Source organism: Danio aesculapii, chromosome 24 (assembly GCF_903798145.1).
Source record: "Danio aesculapii chromosome 24, fDanAes4.1, whole genome shotgun sequence".
In the NCBI taxonomy this organism is placed as follows: Eukaryota; Metazoa; Chordata; class Actinopteri; order Cypriniformes; family Danionidae; genus Danio; species Danio aesculapii.
Genome location: NC_079458.1, coordinates 13209635 through 13234950, shown reverse-complemented (window position 1 = coordinate 13234950; position 25316 = coordinate 13209635). Strand labels below are relative to the sequence as shown.

General features: G+C 35.3%; 1 protein-coding gene across 1 annotated transcript in view; it reads left to right on the top strand.

The window, feature by feature from the left end:
- The window catches only part of arhgap29a (Rho GTPase activating protein 29a), a 114512-nt gene that overhangs the window by 65891 nt on the left and 23305 nt on the right, over positions 1–25316 (top strand). Inside the window, 7 exon segments of the mRNA XM_056450429.1 lie at positions 1765–1908; positions 12440–12536; positions 16630–16702; positions 19680–19740; positions 22172–22267; positions 22270–22317; positions 25213–25277. Coding sequence (XP_056306404.1) covers positions 1765–1908; positions 12440–12536; positions 16630–16702; positions 19680–19740; positions 22172–22267; positions 22270–22317; positions 25213–25277 — 584 coding nt within the window.

Sequence of the window (25316 nt, the reverse complement as noted above, 5' to 3'; positions counted from 1 at the left end):
AGGTGAATTGGGTAGGCTAAATTGTCTGTAGTGTGTGAGTGTGAATGAGTGTGTGTGGATGTTTCCCAGAGATGGGTTGCGGCTGGAAGGGTATTCGCTGTGTAAAAATGTGCTGGATCAGTTTGCGGTTCATTCTGCTGTGGCAACCCCGGATAAATAAAGGGATTAAGCTGAAAAGAAAATGAATGAATGAATGAATGAATCTTTAGTTATATAGCACTTTTACAATGTAGATTGTGTCAAAGCAGCTTAACATAGAAGATTATAGTAAATTTAAACTGTGTCAGTCCAGTTTTCAGAGTTTAAGTTCAGAAACACTATAGCAACACCTTAGCAACTACTATAGACACTCTTCCAAACACACAGCAGTACCATGGAAATTATATTTGTGATGAACTTGATAGTAAAACTCTAGAAACTATCCAGAACACCCTGCCAATGCCCTAGCAACATCAGAACATTTTAGTAGCTAGCACCCTAGCAACCACTCTCAACGTTTTGACAATGCACCTTAGCAACAACTCAGAACATTCTAGCAAAAACACAGTAGTGCCTTAAATCTAGATCTAGGATTCACGCCATGGGCAGGGCTTCTGTCTGCCCGGTGACTCTAGTTTCGATGCTAAATAGATAACATGGATTTTATTAAGAGTGTAGCTGTGCTTTATGTGCTTTACAGAAGGCTGAAAAACAGCGTAGATTCGTTCAGCATCGTGTTTGAGTCCACTAGATCCTTTTAAAGGTGCACCCAGCTCTGTAAGTTCATCAACTTCTCTAGAAACTACACCTGGATGATGTAGTCTTTCAGCGGTGCTTCTGAGCCGAGCCCAGTTTGATGAACTGTTGTCTGGTGTCGGCAATAGGATTTCCTCTTGGGACACCAACAACAGGCGCTACGTCATAATCACGCCCCTACAATAGAAAGCTCCCGTTTGGTTAATGCGACACAAATATCCGCTAAAGTTCAGATTTTTCAACTTAAGGGATTCACGTGTTAAGCGCATCAAACTCGAGCCGTTTCATTCATGCAAATCGCGTCATTCGCACCGCCCACAGGATGTCTTTTCACTTCTTTGCATTGACTTAACATGTAAATCACTTGCGCTTGAGGCTTTATCTTTGTCTCATGTAAACGCAGCATTTTTGATTCGTGTTGGGACAACAATAAGGAATTGCGTGGAACATAGCATTTTTTACAGAACAACCTACCTGTGCCCTAGCATAACTCAGATGATTCTAGTAGGAGGGCCAGTAGCTTCAACTTGCTTCATCACACCTGCCAGGAAGTTTCCAGTATAACTATTAAGAGCTTGATTAGCTGGTTCAGGTGTGTTTGATTAGGGTTGGAGCTAAACTCCAGGACACCAGCCCTCCAGGGCTGAATTTGGACACTACTGCTCTAGTAACACCTTAGCAACCACTCAGAACACCCTAGCAACCACAAAGCAGTACCATAGAAACTATATTTGTGATAACTCAGAACATTCTGCCAATGCCCTAGCACCAATTCAGAATACTCTATCAATGCCCTAACAACTGCAGTACATGACAGTGCACTAGCAGCCACCCAGAATCACCAAGAACACCCAAGCAACCAACTTGAAATTCAATCAGAACACCCCAGGAACCATATAACATTGGCATCATGGTAGCAACTTGTTAAGCAATCAAAGATCATCGTTTCTTCAGAATTTGTAAAAATGTAGCTTGGTTCAGTTAGTTTTTTTTGTCCTTGACTGAAATTCCTCCATCTATGCATTTCAGATCACCAGGACTGTCTGCATCAGGTTGTTCATGAGCGTCTGGGAGAGCTGCTGCGTGTATTAAAAGCGGTGATTTCCAAACACCACTCCCTGAATTCAGTGGAGATCCTCAGCGCAGCAGGGACCCTCATCGCAAAGGTCAAAGGTAAAGCCTTGTCTCACTCACCACCTTCAGCTTTATATGACACAGTGCAGAGGAATGAGGGAGAAACAGTCATTGACTTCACATATCCTGGTCCTCAAACTCCCTCTAACATGCCTCCCACTGACATTTAGCACTCCGGATCGCTCTAAATGATCTCATATCACGAGTGGTGGAAAGTGACCAAGTATTTTTCTTCACTATTTTATAAGGATGTGTGTTTTATCCAGATATTTTGTTTTGGAAATTTTTTTTCTTCACTACATTCAAAAAAATTACTTTTGCTGCTTGTTCAAAACTACTTATTTAAATTGTTGAAACAACACAATTCTTGAAGGGTTTTTTGGGACAACTTAATTGTTTTATGTTCAATCTACTTCAGTTTGTAAAAACGATTAAGTTAACTTAATTGATTTGTGTTGGAACAACATGAAGGAATTATGTAGAACCCAGCATTTTTTACAATGTACTTTTTACTGCACTACATTTCATAAATGTGTTATATGTGGTGTCTTTGTCATGAATGAGAATTATCTTGTTAGTTAACCTTTTAAATTGGTTCACCAGTTGGACTGCATATTTAAATTGTGAACTGGACAGATCCAATTGAGCATCTATTCACAAGTGAGCAACTCACTGATTCAAATGATTCACAAATAATACAGTTAAGGGCCGATCACACTGAACGCGCTTTTTACATTGAGAGTGCAAATGTTGAATGATTTACTTACAGCCACAAGCATTTTGCACGCTACTTATGAGCCCTGCAAGCTCAATATTTTAACCGCCTGCTGTGCTGTGCGTTTTTGCCACTGCACGCCGTGCGCTCGCAGTTGAAGTTTGTTTTGTCTGTTCCATTCTCCAGTCAAATCACTTCAGAGGCGGGGTTTCCGTTGAGGTGACAGCAGTGTTTGTGTTGTCAAGATGACTACGGAGACTTCAAAAAACAGAGGAGTGTTGTTGCTAGATCAGATACGGTTACGACCGGAATTTAAAGAGAATTATTTATATTATTTATTAAATTTCCTGTTTATTGTATTTTATTAACATCTACCCGCATCCCAACCCTAAACCCAACCTTCACAGTAACGAAAAACAGCAGTTGTGCAAAGTATTATTTATGTTATTTATCAAATTACCCAATAAATTGTATTTTTTAACGCCTACCCCCACCCCAACCCTAAACCCAATCGTCACAGTACTGTAAAAATATTAAATTTCCTACTTATTGTCTTTTATTAACGTCTACCCTCACCCCAACCCTAAACCCAACCGTCACAGTACTGTAAAAATATTAATTATTATTATACAGTGTCATAAAAAATGCTGCCATATTGATGTGCATATTGCACTTCTGGCCGGCTATGTATCCGATCTAGACTTTACCACAGAGAAGAGACTAGTGGTTGCTGTTTTGAGTTATCTAGATCTGTATGACTTCACAAATCTTGTATATCACAATATTATTAACTATTAAAGTTATAACAGTATCGACAGTTCCACTTGCGCACAAGATGGAGCTGATTTAATCGGATTTAATTTAATCTATGTGCTGTCAGTGCCAGTGGTGTAGCAATTAGGGTGTCGACACATGCACTCTGGTGTTCACAGCGAGCCGAGTTCAATTCCTGCCTTGTGGTCCAATGCCGATCCTTCCCCTCTCTCTGCTCCCCATGCTTTCCTATCAATACTCTCTACTGTCCTATCCATTAAAAGTGAAAACCCCTAAAAAATAACAATTAAAAAAATAGACTATGTGCCTCTTCGGGGTGATACTGAATAAATGTATTATCTGTATATTCTATATTTTGCATTCTGACTTGATGTGAACAGATTGGCTAAGAGCTGCTCCTCATCAAAGCCCATCGAACACCGGACACGAAGCGCCATACCTTGCAATGTCTTTTAAAATTTGGAAATAAAAAAATCATGAGTTCACACACAACAGCACCGCAATTCGGCGTCTATTAGCGTGACTCACCAAGATAAAGGGAAAATCTATGGGAAAATCCATGTCCCACATACGTAGTAAGTTTAATATAAGCTTAGAAAAAATTATCATTGTTATAATGTCACTAGAAAACATTGTGGCCAATCAAGCACAGCCTAGGGTGTGCATATTAATGATCCAGTTTGCAATGTAACAGTTGGGTTTTGTTCTGATTGGGCTGTTTTTCATCAGGATTTTTCAAGCACAAGGAATTAACGGTGCACTCTAAAAAATGCTGGGTTCCACACAATTCCTTCATGTTGTCCCAAAACAAATCGATTAAGTTAACTCAATTGTTTTTACAAATTTAAGTGGATTGCGCATAAAACAATTAAGTTGTCCACCAAAAACTCAAGAATTGTGTTGATTGAGCTCATTTCAAATAAGCAGTTTGAACAAGCAGTGTGTTTTGAGTGTGTTTGAGGCTCACTGTGTATCATTTTTATATACTGAAATATTATTATTCAGCTGTGCCTTAGTAGATTCAGTTTCATTTAATTCTGGCGTACATTAAAAATGAATTACTTTAGTATTAAAACCAATATGAAAATGAGGTCTTTATTGGAAAAATATTGTATATTTTATTATGAAATCTGTACGATCAACTACATGATATGATCAACCAACTGTTGCAAAAGATGATTTTTCCAGCAGGAGTCAGATCAGAATCAAATCCCACAAAAAGAGACATCTTTGTTCCTCGAGCTTCTCACAGGGCTGACATTAGAAAAGCGGAACAAAGCACGCCTGCAAGTGTGTTTGTGTGTGTGCATGTACGTGTGGGGGCAAATGCTTGCTCAGAATACAATGTCCTTGTCAGAGTAGAGGAATCCCGTTTCACTCGGGTCCACCGTGAGAGATTAGCATCTCCATGCATGGCGATGCTTCACTTGGCTTGCGGACAAGAATCTCAGAAGTATCTGCACAGCATCTAATAAACGTCCCTCTGTAAGTGTTTTGCTTAGTTTAATATCTAAATCACTGACATTGTTTAGGTGTCGCTTGATTTTGCACATACTTTATAAGACTATTGTCATGTTTGTCAGTTTTCTTTTTACAGACAGGACTGCATTTTGTCATTTTTAACCTCTGAGTTTCAATGTTAAAACGACTGTGGGATCTCACTTGTTAACACAAACAGGAGCAGAACTTGGTAAATGTTGAGTCTTGGCTTTTTTTGTGTGTTCACTTGCACTCTGCACTGTTATTGGGAACTAAAGCTAAATGCTTAGCTTTGTTTTGACAATTGGGCTCATAGCGGGTCATGTGATGTTTCTGTATAAACAAAAGGCCAAACCTTTTGGTTTCCTCTTTCTAAATAGTTATGTAGCTGTGTGGTTTGGCAGTTTTCTTGGTGTAATTCAGTGCTGTTTTCACGAATATGGTTTCTATTAAGGTATAATGTCATTTATTCATTCATTTTCCTTCGGCTTAGTCCCTTTGGGGTCGCCACAGCGGAATGAACCGCCAACTTATACAGCATATGTTTTACACAGCAGATTTCCAGCTGCAACCCAGTAAGGTTTAATATGTGTAAAGCATGTTTGTGCATGTGCATACTACTGAAATGCATTGATAGCTTTAGAAACATTTAAATATATGTGAATGAGGATCTATTTAGGTAATATCAATATCAAAACATTTAATTAATTGATTTTCTCACTTAGTTTGTTTCCTTTATTATAATAAATACTTAATTCAAATAATTATTATATTGTAAATTAATTGAATTTATTATGATTTTATTTAATTCACACATATTTTCTGTGGGGCGACATGGTGGCTCAGTGGTTAGCATTGTCACCTCACAGCAAGAAGGCCACTGGTTCGAGCACTAGCTGGTGTCAGCTGGTGATGAATAAATTAACTAATAAAGTGATGAATAAAGAGACTAAGCCAAAGGAAAATATATGGTTTGTTTTGATATAATATATATTATGGCTGCACAATATATCGTTTCAGCATGGATATTGCAATGTGCACATCTGCATTAGTCACATCGCAGGATCTGCAATCCTGAGTTGGGATTGTACACTCTCAGAAATAAAGGTATAGAAGCTGTAACCGGGGCAGTGCCTTTTTAAAAGATTCATATTTGTACTCAAATAGTTCACAGTGGTACCTAAAAGGTGCATATTAGTACGCAAATGTAACTAAAAAGTACCTTTGAGGTACCATTATGGACCCTTTACGGTCAAATATGTACCTTTTGAAAAGGTACTGCCCCAGTGACAGCTCCTGTACCTTTATTTCTGAGAGTGTATAGTTTAGGATTAAATTTATATATTATATAGCCACAGTTCAAAATAAAGACATTTTCCGAGTCACTGCAGAGTTTAACCTCAATGGAGTAAAAGTTTATTGTTTGCACATGTTTTTAAGAGCATTCAGACACTATTTACTAGAAAATAAATGTATTGAACTGTTTAAACATTAAAGTCTTTGCAGTGTTATTTTAAGTTTGGCTTTTTTTTTTCAATTTCTGTACCTGAATATGATTTGACTATACTCTGTTTTTGTTTCACTCTTATATTTGCATATTACATTTCATGCATGATTTATTCCCCTACAAAATCATGCCAATCAATTGAAAATTAATACATTCATCTGGTGAAATTGTATTTATATAGCTATATATTGCAGAAACACAAAATAACACAAAGTCTGATTTTTCTAACATCGTGCAGCCCTTACTTTAAAGTCTTTTTTCTTAGTCTTTAAAAAAAAAAAGATTGGATAAGTTTCTCAATAATTCATTGATAAACTTGTAAAAACAAAAGACCTAGACATTTAAAAATGATATTATAAAACTGTAATTATAAGTTTAATTTGTAAAAACAATCTGTATTTATAAAAGTATTGATAAATCTGAGTGTTTATCTGATAAATGTATGAAAATAAACGTGTATACTCTTACTGAACATCTTGAGAGTATAAACATGTGTGCATCTGTTTCATACGTGTGAAAACATTGGCTTTTTTTACGTTATTAACATTATACATTCATATTATATATGTGGGTGGTAATTATGTGTAAACATACTGTATGAAACCTAGTGATTTTACCATTAAATCTCTGCAAATCCATCTATCACCACTAGAGGGACAAATGATTCTTATGTTTCCAGTCTCTCTCTCTCTCTCTCTCTCTTTCTCTCTCTCTCTCTCTCTCTCTCTCTCTCTCTCTCTCTCTCTCTCTCTCTCTCTCTCTCTCTCTCTCTCTCTCTCTCTCTCTCTCTCTCTCTCTCTCTCTCTCTCAGAAAGCACACACACACTGAAACCTTTGTAATGTGACACTTGAATAATCAGTGTTCTAGCTCTGTGGCTCGGAGATTAGAATAAGAGAAAGTTGAATATCCGGATAGGGGAGCTTCAAGCATGATAAGAACTCCGCTGTGGAGTTTGAACAGGCCCGAGTCTCTCATGTTCAACCCGGCATGTGCGTCCGCTCCAGAAATGTGACACTGACCCTCCTGGCGGGGCCTCAGGATGAGATAGGGACCAGCAGGAGTTTAGGCAAACCTTCGCCGAGACTCTAGGGAGGACTGCGGTCCAGAATGTTATGTGAACATCGCAGCGCAAACTCCCCGAAAGCCGAATGTCCTGATGGGAAGATATGTGCTGATGTTGACGAACGTGTCCTTGATGATTTTAGTGCTCAATGTTCTGTAAAAATAAAAATAAAAGACTTGCTTTCTTGAATGAGAGCCACCAGGAGGTTTTTTCATAACCTTCCTCTTTTACGCAACTTTGAGGCCTTCTCATGCACTGTTCTTGCACGGATTGGGTTTCAAAAGTAATTGAAGTTTCCCTGTGGTACGGCGTCTCTCATGGGCTGCCAACAAAAAGCGGGTGTGTTTGTTCCCATCAGCCCTGTGCCTCTTTACCTCTCATCACCTGTATCCCTCGGGGACGCTTCAAATCCCCTATCATCTGATGGAGTCGGGACCTTTAAGTGCTGTTCTCTTACTAAGGCCCTGCTATTAGGATGCTTTTTAGTTGGTCTGATCACAAGTCGATGAAGTAGACACATTCCCGTGTTTTAAAGGAGTAGGGAATTGAGAAATCAAATTCGCCTTCATCTTTTGACATATTGGAGGTTCTGTAAGTTCCAAAATGTAACAGTGTGTCCAAATCCAGTCCATTGATTTGCAATACAGTAGGTAAATGGCTCTGCAAATAAATCTCTGCACAAGAAGTTTGGCCAGAGGAGAAATGGTCGTGCCCAACTGAGCCTGGTCTCTCTGAAGATTTGTTAAAGTTAAAGTTTTGTTCCTCGCAACTGTCGCCACTGGCTTGCTTGGGTTGGGACTTGGAGCTGTGCATTGATAGATTTGCTCTTCAGTGTTTGGACTTTCAGCAGTGAAAATTAAACCACACTGAGCTGAACTAACTGAACTCTTAAAACTGGACTGACACAGTTTCAATTCACTAGAACTTCTGTGTTAAGCTGCTTTGACACAATCTACATTGTTAAAGTGTTATAGGAATAAAGATGAATTGAAATGAAAAAAGTAAACAATTACAAAGACACAAGTTCTATTCAGAATGAAAAAGAGGATTTTGAAGACAACAAGATGCTGTTTGGTGCTGGTTTGTGGACAGAGTCTTTGAATTGTCTTCCTTTAGATACCAACATTAGGATGAACTTTGTTTTTAATCAAGCTTCAGCTCCCATCAGTAGGAACTTGGCCCTTTGTTCACTTCATTTTACAAAGGGTATGTTTGCAACCAAGGCACAATGTCAGGCTGTATTTTATTTAATAATACAATAAGACAACACTGTGCTGACTAGATTGAATCCGAGAGTGATGTTGCGTCACTAGTATGAGTAACCATTTTTAATATGTGGTCACCAATGTTTTGACTTTTATTAGAAATTGTTTGATATTCACTCCGTGTTCACGCATTTTTAACAAATGCCTTTAATTTTTGACTACCTCTGGAAGTGGACAAGAGTGTAATCCACAGTTTGTTAAAGGATTTAAATGCACGACGCAGAGGTAATGAACAACTCAATGTGAAGTGGATTTAAAATCCGTTAACACATGGCAAGTCGTTAATTATCCCACTTATTCCATGGTCATTTGCAGTGTTTAGGCAAGTTAAAACAAGTTAGGCTCTTGTTTTTTTATAAGTTATTAACAACATAGGCTCATTCTGAAAACGTAGCCCTATATACGTTTCTGGAGATCATGAATTATGTAGCTAGAAGTACATATAGCTGCATTTCATTTTTAAAACAAATGCTACAGGGCGGTATGACGCCGTTTCTTTTCGTGCTTACCAGCTGACTGCTTACCTCCATATGGACAGCTTTCTCGCTGTTACCAGTTTGTCCAGTTAGCTCGCCATGTACGTTGGTGGATTTGTGAAGCAGAGAGGAGTTGATCATGACGATAAGGTTCGAGTCTGGTTAAGAACGGTTCTAGAAAGCGGGTAAGACAAAAACAGAAGCCAAAAAATAAAATAAACAAGTAAATAACATGGTGAGAATGTGGTAAAATCTGAAAACGTGGTAAAAATCATGTGAGGGCTTTTCTTTTTCTGTATTGCTTTTCAAAATTGATGGTTGGGTTTAGGGAAGTGCGTGGGCGGGTCAATCGGTGCTTTTGAAAATACTATTGGTTGGGTTTGGGGAAGGAGGAAGGTGGCTGGGTCAGTCAATCTCAGTCATTCAGTCAGTCAATAGTGGCCTCTGGTGGATTTACGCTAGAACAGCAGGAGCGAATGGCACTCGCGAGAGAAATTTGAGATCTCAAAAAGCCTACACAGCGGCCTCTGGTGGATTCGAGAATAAAAAACTGTAAAAAACATAGCTCCTGGGACGTATTTGGCGGTCTCCAGAAATGTATATAGAGGTACGTTTTCAGAATGGCCTGGGTTGGTTATAACACATTTGATCTCTCGCAAGACCTTGCACACTTTTAGCCAATCATAATCAAGAATTTCAACAGTACTTGCAATAAGCTCAAAATGTTTGAGCACTCATTATCCCTTATATTTAGCCTTGTCCACTTGTGAAGGGATGAGCAAAAACACATCTTAATACAAGATGTACACTGGGCTTACGGAGACGAATTCATTGAATTCTTCTTCACACCCTAATAGTACTGCATTTTAACCACCTCTAATGTGAGGACGTGTCAGTGTCATCCTTATCTGAACAGATAAGTCTGGTATCTTCTGTGGGAAACATCCAAAACTGGGTCTCCGGGGGGCTCGATGTTTGGTCTCATCCATGTTTTATCAGTACCTCCCTCTAGATTTAGAGGTGAAATTGATTAGCAAGCCTGACTGGTGCCTGATTTCCCAGAGAGAAGGGGGAAAAACGCAAAAAAACAATGCCATTTTTGCTTAATGATGTAACTTCCACGTTTGGATTGTGTGTGGACGGTGAGGGCTGCCATTGTGTTCTTGCGAGCTTCAGGATGTCCTGTTGGGGAGGGGTATGTGGAGGGACGTGAGGACCAGACAGAAGTTCGTAACCGAGGTAGAAGGAGCTTCTGGTCCGCATCACGTTTCAGAATCTAAAATTTTACTGGGAAGATCTCAAAAGCTCCAGAAGATCAGCTTAACTAATTTGGTTTTGCCATTTGGGTCCGGATTGCCTTCAAAGCAAGTTTGTTGAAGAATTTTGAGGAACGATCCTAATGTTTTTCCAGGAAACTTTTCTATATTGACTTTTCATGTCTTTTTTTTGGCGGTTTTGAGTTTGCTAACTGGATCGGAAGTGTGGCAGTTGGTAAGTATTCACATTGAGGAATTGATAGAGTCTTGAAGGTAGCTTTTTAGTTGTTCCATGATATTTTGTTGCAGTTTCAACCCAAATTTGGCTGAAATATGGACAAACCCAATTGTTTGGGAACAATTTTAACCTCATGATTGGATTTGTCAATAATTGTGTCAAATTTGGTTTAAAAATGTACCAGCATTTTTTGAATATGGGGTTCAAGAGTTCCTGAAGCTCCTTCGGTTGAATTCAACCAGTAAGTTAAACCAAGTTGGGTTATTTGTTGGCTATTAATCAAATTCAAACTGGTGTTGGCCAGATTGAAAGGGAGAAGCTAGATATGTAACAGGTGAAATCTGCCGAAATGATATTTATCTTAAAAAAATGTTTCCCTCCTGCTTTTTGAAGGGTGTATTGTGGGGGATTTGGAGTGGAAGGGGGAGGGTGTTGAAATAGGAATGGCGTCAATGGTTTTGGTGAGGTCTGCCAGTTGTTTATTTTCACAGTGTTTATTATTGGAGCTGATTGTAGCTTATTTACACTGCTGTTTAGTTCCTCCCCGTTTTTACCAGTACCATGTTTAGACTCAGGAAACCAAGTTTTCTCTAAATTGCAGACAGAGCTATAATGTTACTCCCCATCTTAAACTTCATAACATAACATGTTTTTATGGAGGAAGCAGCTGGAAAGGTTAATGAATATATGACATAATATTTAATATTAATACAATTATTAATATATAGGTCAAAGACAGAGTTGTTCAAGAATTAACACATTTTATCTATATGTTAGAATGTGTCCTGTCTAATTGGATTTTGTTAATGATTATTAAACGTTTTACCATGAATTACATTGCATATGATCATGATTTACTTTACATACACTGCAAAACCCAACAGTCAACTTTATCAATTGAAATGAGTGTAGTTAACTCAAAATTGACTAAAAAATAATTCTACTCATTTAAAAAGAGTTTTGAACTCAGTCTTGAAGGTAATAAGTTAATTAAATACCTTATTACTTCAACTTAAATGGAGTAAGTTCACAGTACTCATAAAGATTAGTTTTTTAACTCAAATGGTTTGTAGCAATTGGTTTCTTCCAACGGTTTGAGTTGCCTTAACTTATTGGGTTTTACAGTACTGAGTTGGTTTGAGTTCTCTTCATTTATTAGGTATTACTGGGGTCAAATTGCTTCATTTACTCAAATGGATTAAGTTCACAGTACTCATTAGGATTAGTTTCATTCATTCATTCATTCATTCATTCATTCATTCATTCATTTTCTTTTCAGCTTAGTCCCTTTATTAATCCGGGGTCGCCACAGCGTAATGAATCGCCAACTTATCCAGCACATGTTTTACGCAGCGGATGCCCTTCCAGCTGCAACCCATCTCTGGGAAACATAGGATTAGTTTTTGAACTTAAATGGTTTGTTGCAATCGGTTTCCTCAAATGGTTTTTAGTTAGGCAAGGCAACTCAAACCGTCGATTGCTACAAACCCTTTTAGTTAAAAAAACTAATCTTTATGAGTACTGTGAACTTACTTTATTTAAGTTGAAGTAATGAGGTATTTAATTAACTTATTACCTTCAACACTGAGTTCAAAACTCTTTTTAGGTGAGTAGAATTTACTTTCAGTCAACTTTGAGTTAACTACACTCATTTTATATGATAAAGTTGATTGTTGGGTTTTACAGTGTATGTATTGAAATTCTTCTGCAAATCTAATACATGTCTTTGACCCATATAACACAATGCATTTTCATATATTATCTAAAATAATTCTTTTCTTTCTGTCGTTAAACAGGTGTGAACTACAAGGAAGTGAATGAAGACAACAAGCAGACGCTCTTTTCTGAGATCTACACTTCTATAGATACATTGGCCTTCACTTTTGGCAATGTGTAAGTACAGCACATTTGCTTCATTTGTGGTTTACTGTAAACTCCTTGCTTTGTCATGAAACACTGTGCGATTAGTCATTTCACAAACCCTCTGAAACATCTGCAGAGAGGAAAGTGACCTTCCTGAGTCAGCGAGCTGAGTGTGTTTTCAGCTCATGTCTGTTTAATAAGATAACACTGACTCTGTGTGATTTCAGCGTCTCTTGTTGTCTCTGACGTCAGGAGTGTGCATGATACTGTGTGTGCCATTAGCTTTGTCCCTAAACATAGTTAACTTCAGCATTTTAAGACATCAAAGGCAAAAGCTGTTTTAAACGACAACTTAATTATATAACCGACTCAATATATCTTGTTTTAGACAAATTCCAAGAAAGCATTGCATAGACTGCATAGTTAAAAAGTGGAATGTGCAGAATGTCTGAAGTAAAAAGCATGTAAAAATATCCTTGGCATTCGTGCTGTATAGAACATTCCTTTTTAACATTCACAAAGTAATTATTCGTCCAAACAAGCTTGTAAAGATGTGTGTTTCTCATTTCAGGGTGTTTTGTACTGGTATTAGCTTACCAACATGCTAATATTTACATAAGACATGCTAATCATATTAATCTGCTGCCTGCTAAATAGCGGAGGACACATATAAAGCTGCCGCCAGGAAGTTTATAATCCTATTTGTCCTAAAGATGGGTCATGCTTTATATTAAGGACTTTAAAATAACTTGTGAGATCGTTAAAGTAGTTTGAAGCAGTAACAAATCTAACGTACAAGTTCACAGGTATATTCTTGATCTGTAAATGGTAAAAAACAATGAAACCATTTCTATTTCGCTGTCAAATAAAAGCTAAGTTATAAAAATTGAGTGTTACCGCTCTGTATCGAAGTCTCCAATGAACAACAAATATAAAAATACAATTTTGCTAAAATATTTTGTTGTTGACATTATGAGCCCTATTACACACCTAACGCAATAATGCACAAGACATGTTTTGCGTTATTTGTTTCTATTTTGCGACCAGCACAAGCCTAATTTTCATATTTTACACCACATTGTTTAAATAGCAAATCCATTTTGCGCCACTTTGTGGACTCATGGGTGTGTTGGCTTAGAAACGAGGTGTGTTAAGGCGCATTGTTGGTTCATTGCTATTTTGAGGAACTGAAATAGGTCGCACCATTATTGACCAACTGAAACAGGTCTAAACGCGCACACACTGCTTAATACAGACAGGATGTACATCAATACACAAATATCTTTACATATGAAAAAAAAAATTAAAGGATTAAAATGTTACAAAAATTATTATTTTCAACTTAAATATAAAAACACTGCCTCCATGCCTTCTTCATGTCAGGGGGCTTTTTTTCAGTTAATTGATGACAATTTGCTTTCGTATAATGTTATTATTGTTATTAGTGTTATTTATTATATGCATATTTATATTTGTTTTAATTAAAAAAAAAGTTTAGATTGTCCATCTGTCTGGTTTGAACCATGTGGGGCATAGGACGTGTGTTTGGATATAACTTATTATTGTTCATTTATTTGTTTGCTGGAAATTAGAACTGAATTTAAAAATAGTTTTGAAAAAAAATCTCTGAACTTAAACAAAATTAATTATGTAGGCTAATGGATGTCTTCAGTGGAGTGCATACAACATTGTTTCCTTATCCATGAAAGTAAAAGAGTAAAGAGTAAAAATAAAGTAAAGAGAAAGTAAAGAGGCTGAATGGAGGAGGCTTGTTCTATATCCCGCACTGCAGATTAGGTTAGGTGCAAGGTAGGTGTATGCATTAAAACAGCTTGTAGGAGGAGGAACTGGAGCTCAAGCTTCCCCTCATTGGAGGTGAGCTCCACCCAAGTGGCTTTGCAGTGAGCACCTTCTCTTCCAGCCACAACCCAGTACTGGGAAACACCCATACACTCTCACATTCACACACACACTCATACACTTCCGCCAATTTATTTAATCTAATTCACCTATAGCTCATGTCTTTGGACTGTGGGGTAAACCAGAGCACCCGGAGGAAACCAACGTGAACATGGGAGGAACTTGCAAACTCCAGATATAAATGCCAACGACCTTCTCGCTCTGAGGCGACAGTGCTAACTACTGAGCCACTCTGCCGCTCCTTTTACTGAACATACCTAATCGTACCCAAACCGTGAGCCTAAAACCAAAAACCAAACACTGAGCAATATGTATTGTTGCACCCCTACTAGATTGTCATGTTATTTGAACCGTTTAATCCTCACAGTGTGTATAACCTACAAGGTTACATTCACTATACTGTATTTGTTTCAACAACACTGGGCTGGATGTTTATAAAGAAAAGTTTAACAACTGCAAACAAAAATAGTGACGTATTGGAGGAGGTGGTGCTTTCAGACTCCAAATATAAATGACAAAAAATAACCATATAAAATTCATACTCTAGATCAGGGCTGTCCAAACTTGGTCCTGGAGGGCCGGTGTCCTGCTAAGTTTAGCTCCAACTTGCTTCAACACACTTGCCAGGAAGTTACTAGTATATCTAGTAAGAGCTTGATCAGCTGGCTCAGGTGTGTTTGATTAGTGTTGGAGGTAAACTCTCCAGGACACCAATTCTCCAGGACCGAGTTTGGACACCCCTGCTCTAGATGATTGAGTGCATAGTTCTCCCTACTGAAAAATCCAGCTTAAACCAGCCTAGGCTGGTTGGCTGGGTTTAGCTGGTCAACCAGCCTGGTTTTAGAGGGGTTTTGGCCATTTCCAGACTGGTTTCCAGCCATTTCCAGCCTGGCTGAAATGAAATGGCTGGAAACCAGCCTCGAAATGGCCAAAACCCCTCTAAAACCAGGCTAGTCAACCGGCTAAAACCAACCAACCAGCCTAGGCTGGTTTAAGCTGGATTTTTCAACAGGGGTTTTCTTTTTACTGTAGTAGTACATGCTAATACATACTAACAGCCAAACTTTACCATGTTTTAACCATATTCAATTGCTGCCTGTGTTGAGCGTTCCAAATCATTCACTTATGAGATATCATGCCGGCTGGAATATTTTTACTACTATGTTTTTGCATCACTGCATCATATTTTCATTGCTTTGTATGTAAACACACACTGACTGTGTTTAGCAGTTTCAACTGTGTCTTTTGCATATGGTAAGGTGTTTTAAAACAAACCTTGAAAAAACAAGTATCTCTAGACCTTTTTCATTCCACTGAAGTGTTAACTATTCAGCATATTGTTAGCAAAACTTTCTCCTGCTGAAAAAACGACAGAAACCATTACAGAAGTTTTTGCTACAAATATAGTAATATACGCATTAAAAGCCATCAAGTGCTAACATTAAAACTTTTTAAATTTACAGATTTACCAACATTTAACAGAATTTTCAAAACGTCTGCGTTTACATATCCGCAAAACTCTATCTTACGTATGCCAGGCCGGTATTTGTTGCTGTAACTTGCATGTAGTAAACACTACCTGTATGAATGTGTTTATTTAGGATTTGCCTAAATGTGTGTGAGATGCTTCTCCGCTGTTGCTTGTGATGTGAAGTAAATCCACACTTTGCTAATGAAGTGTTAGCAACAACACTATAAGACACAAAGCCATTTTTGTGTATGTTTGTTCGTGATACAATATCATCGTTTTCAGCGATGGTCGTTTTCCTGTGTTTACTCGGAAACACGTTTACAACTTTCAGTACCTAAAAAAAATTTGTTTTGTAAAAAAACTGGCAAAATGCATAAAATATTTCCCATTTTAGAATGGAAAGTTGTCATGTAAACGTTCCCTTAGTGGTATTAACTTGTCAGATTTTTAGTAGAGACCTACAGGAACCATTAAAGTCAATACAATTGTATGTACAGACAATAAAACAATTACAAAATCTGTGATGAGTTCTATAGTTTTTGTTTAAGCCTTGTCCTGTTTATTTTTAATAAGGAATAATAGTATTATAATAATAAGACCAATAGTATTGAATAGCCACCTATATAGAGTCTTCCAAATCAATCACAACATGACTGTCAGGTTGCTTCCTTTGGAACAAATCTCAGTTGTCACTGTGCGTTATTTTAATGTATCTTGTCTTGTCTTCCTCAGCGTGTCGGACTTCCTTATGGGAGATGTAGAGAACGGCTCAGCCTCGGGGCTTCCTCAGGCCAGCAGGAGCAGGGTAAGGTTTAAAAATCAATGTTTTTGCATGCTGAGAAACCACTTCATCACTTCTTTCCTTTATAATAAATAAAAATAAAAACGCAAGTTCTAAAAGGTAACTATACAAAATCACTTAGATTATTGCACAGATGTTTGCAGAATTATTAACGTAACATTTGAGATGGTGTGAAATAATATTAGTTCATTGGTTTGTCTAGTTATCCAATCACAGTGTCTGATGATGTTTTTAAAGGAAGCCTATTATGCCCCTTTTTACAAGAGGTAAAATAAGTCTCTGATGTCCCTAGAGTGTTTGTGTGAGGTTTGAGCTCAAAATACCCCACAAATAACTCTTTGAAACTGCCGCTTTTAGGCTTTGATTCAAATTGTGCCGTTTCGGTGAGTGTCGCTTTAAATTTAAATGAGATTTTAAATGAGACTTTTCAAAAAAGAGCAGAGCTACAAATGCCTTTGTGTCAGCAGGGCAGCAGATTCAAAACAGGACTAATGTTATCTCTGTGAAACATTGAAAATGTCAAAAGAAGTGTCTCAGAAGATGGTCGTAATTCAGATTACAGTGTTCCACATTTATAATGTTCCACATTTATAATCCTGTTAGTCGGCTTTATTAAAATCATGTTCTATGAATCAAATTTGTACATTTCTTACCATAAATATCTCAAAACTCCTTTTTTGATTAGTAATGTGCATTGCTAAGAACTTTATGCACAATTTTCTCAATATTTCAATTTTTTTTTCAGATTCCAGATTTTCAAATCTCGGCTAAATCTGGTCATATCCTAATAAAATACACATTAATACAAATCTAATTATTTAGCTGTCATATAATGCATAAATCTCATTTTCCTAAAATGTGTCTGGTTTTGTGGTCCAGGGTCACACACACACACACACACACACACACACGCACACACACACACACACACACACACGCACACACACACACACACACGCACACACACGCACACACACACACACACACACACACACACACACACACACACACACCACACACACACACACACACACACAAAAAAAAAAGAATAAAGCAGTTTTTAATTAAAAAAAAAAAAAAAAACATTTTAAGGTCTAAATTATTAACCCCCTTTAACTATATATTTTTTTGATAGTCTGCAGAACCAACCGTCGTTATACAATACCTTGCCTAATTACCCTAACCTGTCTAGTTAACCTAATAAACATAGTTAAGCCTTTAAATGTCACTTTAAGCTGTATAGAAGTGTCTTGAAAAATATCTATTAAAATATTATTTACTGTCATCATGGCAAAGATAAAATAAATAATTTATTAGAAATGAGGTATTAAAACTATTATGTTTAAAAATGTGCTGAAAAAATATTTTCTCCGTTAAATTGGGAAAAAAAAAAAAAAAAAAAAAAAAAAAAAATATATATATATATATATATATATATATATATATATATATATATATATATATATATATATATATATATATATATTGTTTCAATGGACATCAGGTCAGAACAGTTGTATTTCCTAAACATTATACCAACATAAAATACAAAAAAAAAACCCATACATGATTGCTGTTATATTCTTGAAATTAGTTTTTTTTTTTTTTGCGTTTTTACTTTAATTTGGAGATTTTTGTTGTATAGATTGCATCATGTTTATAACAGACTTACAGACTTTACATCACATCACATAATGTCCACATGTGAGATATTTCTATCTGCTGTATGCTCAAGAACTTCTAAATCAGTATATTCTGCATATGAAAATGTTTCAACAATTAATTAGTACATCGATATAGTTTTTTTCTTGTACTGTATAAAAAGTTCAATCAGCATTACTGGAGATTTATATTCAGTAACAGATTTTGGACATCCTAATGGACAGACATATTTGAAAAAGTCCTGATCCAAAGCTTGCAATCCTACAAAAGATTTTAAACTTTAATTGGTAAGTTCAATCCCTCTTTTTACATACATGAAATATTGGCAAACATATCAAGAAATATGAATAAAAACATTGTAAATATGGCTTATGTGTGTGTCTGGAATGAAGTGATGCCATGCTGCTTTCAGTGTATTGTATTATTTCAAATTTCAACATGCCCAGCCTCACCGCTTTTTGATTGGATGATAATGGACTGCAGGCTTTAAATTGAATGAAATACTCAGGAACCACAAAAACATGGGCTGACATGTGATGTCCATCGGGTTTTTCCATTGTCTACAGAACAAATCATCATTATACAATGACTTGTCTAATTGCCCTAACGTGCCTAATTAATTATCTAATTAAGCCTTTAAATGTCACTTTAAGCTGAATACTAATATGTTGAAAAATATGTAGCGCAATATTGTGTACTGTCATCATGGCAAAGATAAAATCAGTTATTAGAAATTAGTTATTAAAAATGTGTTGAAAAATCTGTCAGATAAAGAAAAATTAGGGGAAAATATACAGAGGGGGGCTAATAATTCAGGAGGGCTAATAATAACTGTATCTTTACTATGTGCTTTTTTCAGAATTTCCTTTCAGCATTTTATTTTAATGCAATATCTTAAATGGGCAGAAAAATAGGTGGATGGAACATAGCTATTGCCCAGTTTAAAGCGTTGTGATCAGCAGGTGGCTGAACGTCATGTCCATAGCTATTGCCCACTTTAAAGCGTTGTGATCAGCAGGTGGCTGAACCTCATGTCCGTAGCTGAATTCTGTGCTTTACAGATGGGGGTCAGAGAGTGCAAAGCTCAGTAAAGAAAAATAGAAACGCGCTGTTTTGGAGAAGAGGCTCTTCCTGTTTGGAGCACCCTCTGATGTATATCATGGAAAGAGCCAGTGACACTGTGGCATTGTCATTTGACCGAGCACTCTCAGATAAAGCAGATAAAGATAGATAAAATGTGTTTCCTTTTTCTGTCTGCGATTGTTTGTTCGTCCTGCCGTTCTTTTTGATTGTCCCCTGTTTTTTTTTTGTATTTCAGTCTTTTGAAAACCTGACGCTGGAGTCTGGCGGATGTGGACCGGAAAAAGATGACCCTCCAGGTAAGAGACAATCCATTTATTTATTTATTTATTTAAAATTTTTGTAGGATTTAAAGTGGCTGCAAATGTATGAAGGAAAGATTTAGTCACACGTCAGTGAAATCTGATCTGAGATTTTTTTTATTTAAAAATTAGTTATTTGATATTGTATTTTTGTTTTTTATTTTATTGTTTTGTTTTTTATGTTACTGTATTTTTTTCTGCCTATAAAACAACATTCTTTTTAGTGACTTTGATTTTATTTCTCTGCCTCTCTCTTAACTTTCCTTTTTAAACTATTTTTTGTGTATTCATTCATTCATTCATTCATTCATTCATTCATTCATTCATTCATTCATTCATTCATTCATTTATTTATTTATTTATTTATTTATTTATTTATTTATTTATTTATTTATTTAATTAATTATTTAATTATTTATTTAATCATTTATTTTTTTATTAATCATCTATTTATTCAATCATTTATTTATTTAATCATTCATTTATTTTATATTTTTTATTTAATCATTTATTTATTTATTCATTTATTTATTTATTAAATAATTTTATTTATTTAATCATTCTTTCATCTATTTAATCATTCATTTATTCATATATTTTTTTATTTAATCATTTATTTATTTATTTATTCATTTAATCATTTATTTATTTAATCATTTATTTATTTATTTAATCATTCTTTCATCTATTTAATTATTCATTTATTCATATATTTTTTATTTAATCATTTATTTATTTATTTATTCATTTAATCATTTATTTATTTAATCATTTATTTATTTATTTAATCATTCTTTCATCTATTTAATCATTCATTTATTCATATATTTTTTATTTAATCATTATTTATTTATTTATTCATTTAATCATTTATTTATTTAATCATTTATTTATTTATTTAATCATTCTTTCATCTATTTAATTATTCATTTATTCATATATTTTTATTTAATCATTTATTTATTTATTCATTTAATCAATTATTATTTAATCATTCTTTCATCTATTTAATCATTCATTTATTCATATATTTTTTATTTAATCATTTATTTATTTAATCATTTTTTTCATCTATTTATTCATTTATTTATTTATTTGTTTATTTATTTATTTATTTATTCATTTATTTACACTCTTTTTAATTCTGTCTCTGAAACTACTTGCTTGTCTGCTGACATTTATTTTGTGTTATTTAATATATTATTTATTTATTTATTTATTTAACCATTTATTTATTTATTTATTTACTTATTTAATCATTCATTTATTTATTTATTTGTTTGTTTATTTAATCATTCATTCATTTATTTATTTAATGATTTATTTATTTATTCATTCCTTGAATTATTTATTTATTTTACACTCTTTTTAATTCTCTGTCTCTGAAACTACTTTTCTTGTCAGCTGACTTTTAATTTATTTAATATTTTATTTAATGTTTTATTTTTTATTATGCTTTAGTGTATTTTTTGTATTTTTTCCACTTATGAAACAACTTTCATTTTTGGTGACTGATTTTATTTCTCCACCATTTACTTAACCTTCCTTTTCAAACTATTTTATTTATTTTATTTATTTATTTATTATTTATTCGTTCATTCGTTCGTTCGTTTGTTCATTCATTCATTTCTTTTTAATTCTCTGTCTCTGAAACTACTTTCCTTGTCAGCTGACATGAATTTTATTTTTAACATATTATTTAATATTTTATTTTTATTTTGATTATGTTTTACTGGACTCATTTGTATTTAGATTTTTTTTCTGATTATGATGCAGCTTTCTTATTTGGTGACTTTGGTTTTATTTCTCTGCCTTTCTCTTAACTTTCCTTTTTAAGCTATTTATTCTATTATTTATTTATTTATTTATTATGTTGTTTTATTTATTATTCTTGATTACATTTTTTTTTATATTGTTATGGTGGTTCATTCCGTTGTGGCGACCCCCTGATATATACTGTAAGGGACTAAGCTGAAGGAAAATAAATGAATATTTATTTTATTTTATTTTATTTTATTTTATTTTATTTTATTTTATTTTATTTTATTTTATTTTATTTTATTTTATTTTATTTTATTTTATTTTATTTTATTTTATTTTCAACACTTTCCATGCGACTCGCACCAACACAGACACACTTATCAAACAGCTTCCTGTTCTCAGCTCAGATTTCGCTGATCGCTCTCAGCGTGTGTGAATAAACTCTCGCCTCACACAATCGCCGTCACTTTAAATCCTACCCGGGCTGCTTAGTGCCAATCCACTCTAATACACCCCCAAGGTCAGTAAACACTTTGCGTCTGCCACGCACACACTCTCTCTCACACACACACACACACGCAAACCCACACCAGTGCCCACGTCTGTGATGGGCTCCTGGGGGCCAATGCCACTGACCCTCACCTGTGTTTTCTGTCATCTTCAACAGGCCCGTCTCCCCCAGCGCGGGTGGAGCAGATGGATGGAGCTCTGCTCAGGAGTGACAGCGGGGTGGAGTCGGCTCTGCTTTATGCCAAAGCCTGGTCCAATACACCAAGGAGCTGCTGGCCTGGGTGGACAAACGCCTGAACATGGGTAAGTGGAGCATGACTGATATTAGGAGACTCAGGGAGTAGTTGATCAATATCATAGTTGATCATAGTTTTTGTCTATTTGCTGTCAAGCCAAGCTTTATTATCATTCCGCCACATGTGTGGACATACAGAGGAACGAAATATCGTGTGTCGCAGGACAACAGTGCTACATAAATTAATCTTAAATACAAACACAACACTGGGCATAAGAGCTATTTTAAAAAAACTATGAATAACTAGCATATACTATAAGATACTTAACTATACACATAAGACATGCTGTACAAGTACTTTTACATGAGACTGAACAATGTTGTGCAGGATATTGTGCAAAAGAGGTATTTAAGGTTGAAGCAAGCATTGCAATTCAATTCAATTCAATTCACCTTTATTTGTATAGCGCTTATACAATGTAGATTGTGTCAAAGCAGCTTTACATAAAAGGTCATAGTAAATAGGAACAGTGTAGTTAAGTTTGTAGTGTTTAAGTTCAGTTCAGTTTAGCTCAGTTCAGTGTGGTTTAATAATCACTACTGAGAGTCCAAATACTGAAGAGCAAATCCAACGATGCGCAGCTCTACAGATCCTGAACCATGCAAGCCAGTGGCGACAGCGGAGAGGGAAAAAAAACTTCACTAAATGGCGAAAGTGAAGAAAAAAAACCTTGAGAGAAACCAGGCTCAGTTGGGTGCGACCATTTTAATTTCTCCGCTGGCCAAACGTCTTGTGCAGAGCTGCAGTCTCAGCGGCGGAGGTTGGAAGCTGGCCTCAGCGAAGATTCGTCTGTCTCTGGAGCGTCACAGGAATCAGTCTCATGTTCTCCACTCCTCCATGACCACCACAGTAGCTGCTCAGGATACGGCCTGGTCCAGGATATGGAAACCTTGGAATCATCTCTTCGTTGATCTTGGATCGAATCAGTGACTCTGCATAGTCTGAGGGCCTCAGGAAGAGTATCCCCAGGTGGAAATGGAGAATAAAGAGAATAATTAGCGTAGCTGCTGTTCATAGTGTATATAAACAGGATGCAGAACCTGTGTAGAAGCCCGCTAAATGGTGCACTGAGTGTATGCTTTACTAAACAGATAGGTCATTGCAGCATGATTGTGGTACATTTATAGACCATTTTGATGGATGTAAACAATAAAAATGGTCCTAATGTATTTCCTGTTTTACATATTTAATTTCTATAGCTTCCTAAAATCCAAAAATGTCCACGTATTGATAAATAATGTTATCAAAGCTGTTTTAAAGTCAAGTTATGATTGAATTGCCTCTTGTTGCAGTTACGAAATACAGGGTAGGTCATTTAAATGGATACACCTTAATAAACTTATTGGGAATTTCACAAGAAAATACAATGATGTGCTTGGTTTTAACGTAAATTTATTCTTTCATGAGTTATTTACAAGCCCCTTCACATATACTAATGTAAAATATCATTAACCATTCCCATTTTATTAAGGTGTATCTATATAAATGGCCCACCCTGTAGTTTAACAACAAGTAGGAAATATTAATGGGCCAATGACATCACCACATTGAAATGGTCTATAATAAACATTGCTTACCTTATTGAGTCCTTGTAAGATGGAGTTTAGATAAAGTGTCAGGTGCATAAGAGAGAAGAGTGTTTCTACAGGTGGTTTGTGAAGCCCATTTACCTGTATGAAGCACAATTTGAAATGCACAATGTTTCCAAGAGACACGGGGTGATTAAGAAAATGTCTATAGTGCAACCTGGTGCAAGAGTCAGAGAGTAGAGAGGGTGTCTTTTCTACAGGTGGTTTGTTAAGCCCACTCACAATTATTCTTTTTTGTTGTTGTCAGTAATTGGAAATTAATATGTCAATATAATTTATATACATATTGGAAATGTAATATACACAAATTAGAAAAGAATGTTTTTTATCATATTAGAAACATTGGAAACCTACTGGATGCTGTTCTAACATCTATTTGGAACAATTTTAGAGTGCATTAAATTCAGTTTTAAATATTGCTCTGTTGGCTGTTTATTTGGTATTTTTGGTCATTTTAAAGGTCCATTATTATATTTTATTTAATATTTTTTCATTTGTCTTTTTGCTGTTTATTTGGTATTTTTGGTCATTTTAAAAGGTCCATTGTTGATTTTTTTATTAATATTTTTTAATTCCTCTGTTTGCTGTTTATTTGGTATTTTTGGTCATTTTAAAGGTCCATTATTATAATTTTTTATTTATAAGTTTTGTGCACACTAAATAGTCAAGAATTATTTTTAAAATAGACTTGAAATCAGATTTAACCTAAAGATTTAAACATTCGATTTTTGCATTTAAAATTTTTGTTTTTGTTTAAATGTTTTTTTTTTTAAATGACAAAAACTGGTTCACTGGTTCGAGCCCCGACTAGGTCAGTTGGCATTTCTGTGTGGAGTTTTCATGTTCTCCTGGTGCTCCGGTTTCCCCCACAAGTCCAAAGTCACGTGGTATAGCCAAGCGAACACGGGGAGAACATACAAACTCCACACAGAAATGCCAAATGACCCAGCCGAGGCTCGAACCAGCGACCTTCTTGCTGAGAGGCGACAGCGCTACCCACTGCAAAAACAAAAATAAATAGTAATTACATCTATAAATACTATAATACAAACTTAAAAACATTACTTGAAGTTGAAAATAAAGCAGAATTTATAACAGAATATTATAAAATGATAATATATTATTTATTTGATAAATTATTATTTAAAACACAATTTAATAAAAAACTTATTAAAAGTACTACAACAGTTACTACATATTTCTAATATTAAAATAATTATATAATACAAAACAGTTAAATCAACGTATGACTGTATCATTCCACTAACAAAACAAGTCTCTATCTTAATCACGTCATTTCTTTTTTCCCCTAGACATCGAGTGTGCAAAGAGCTACGCCAAGATGGCTGAATCTGCAAAGGCGCTGGCGTCTCAACAGGTCAATATTATAATAATCCACACTTCATGAAAACACAAA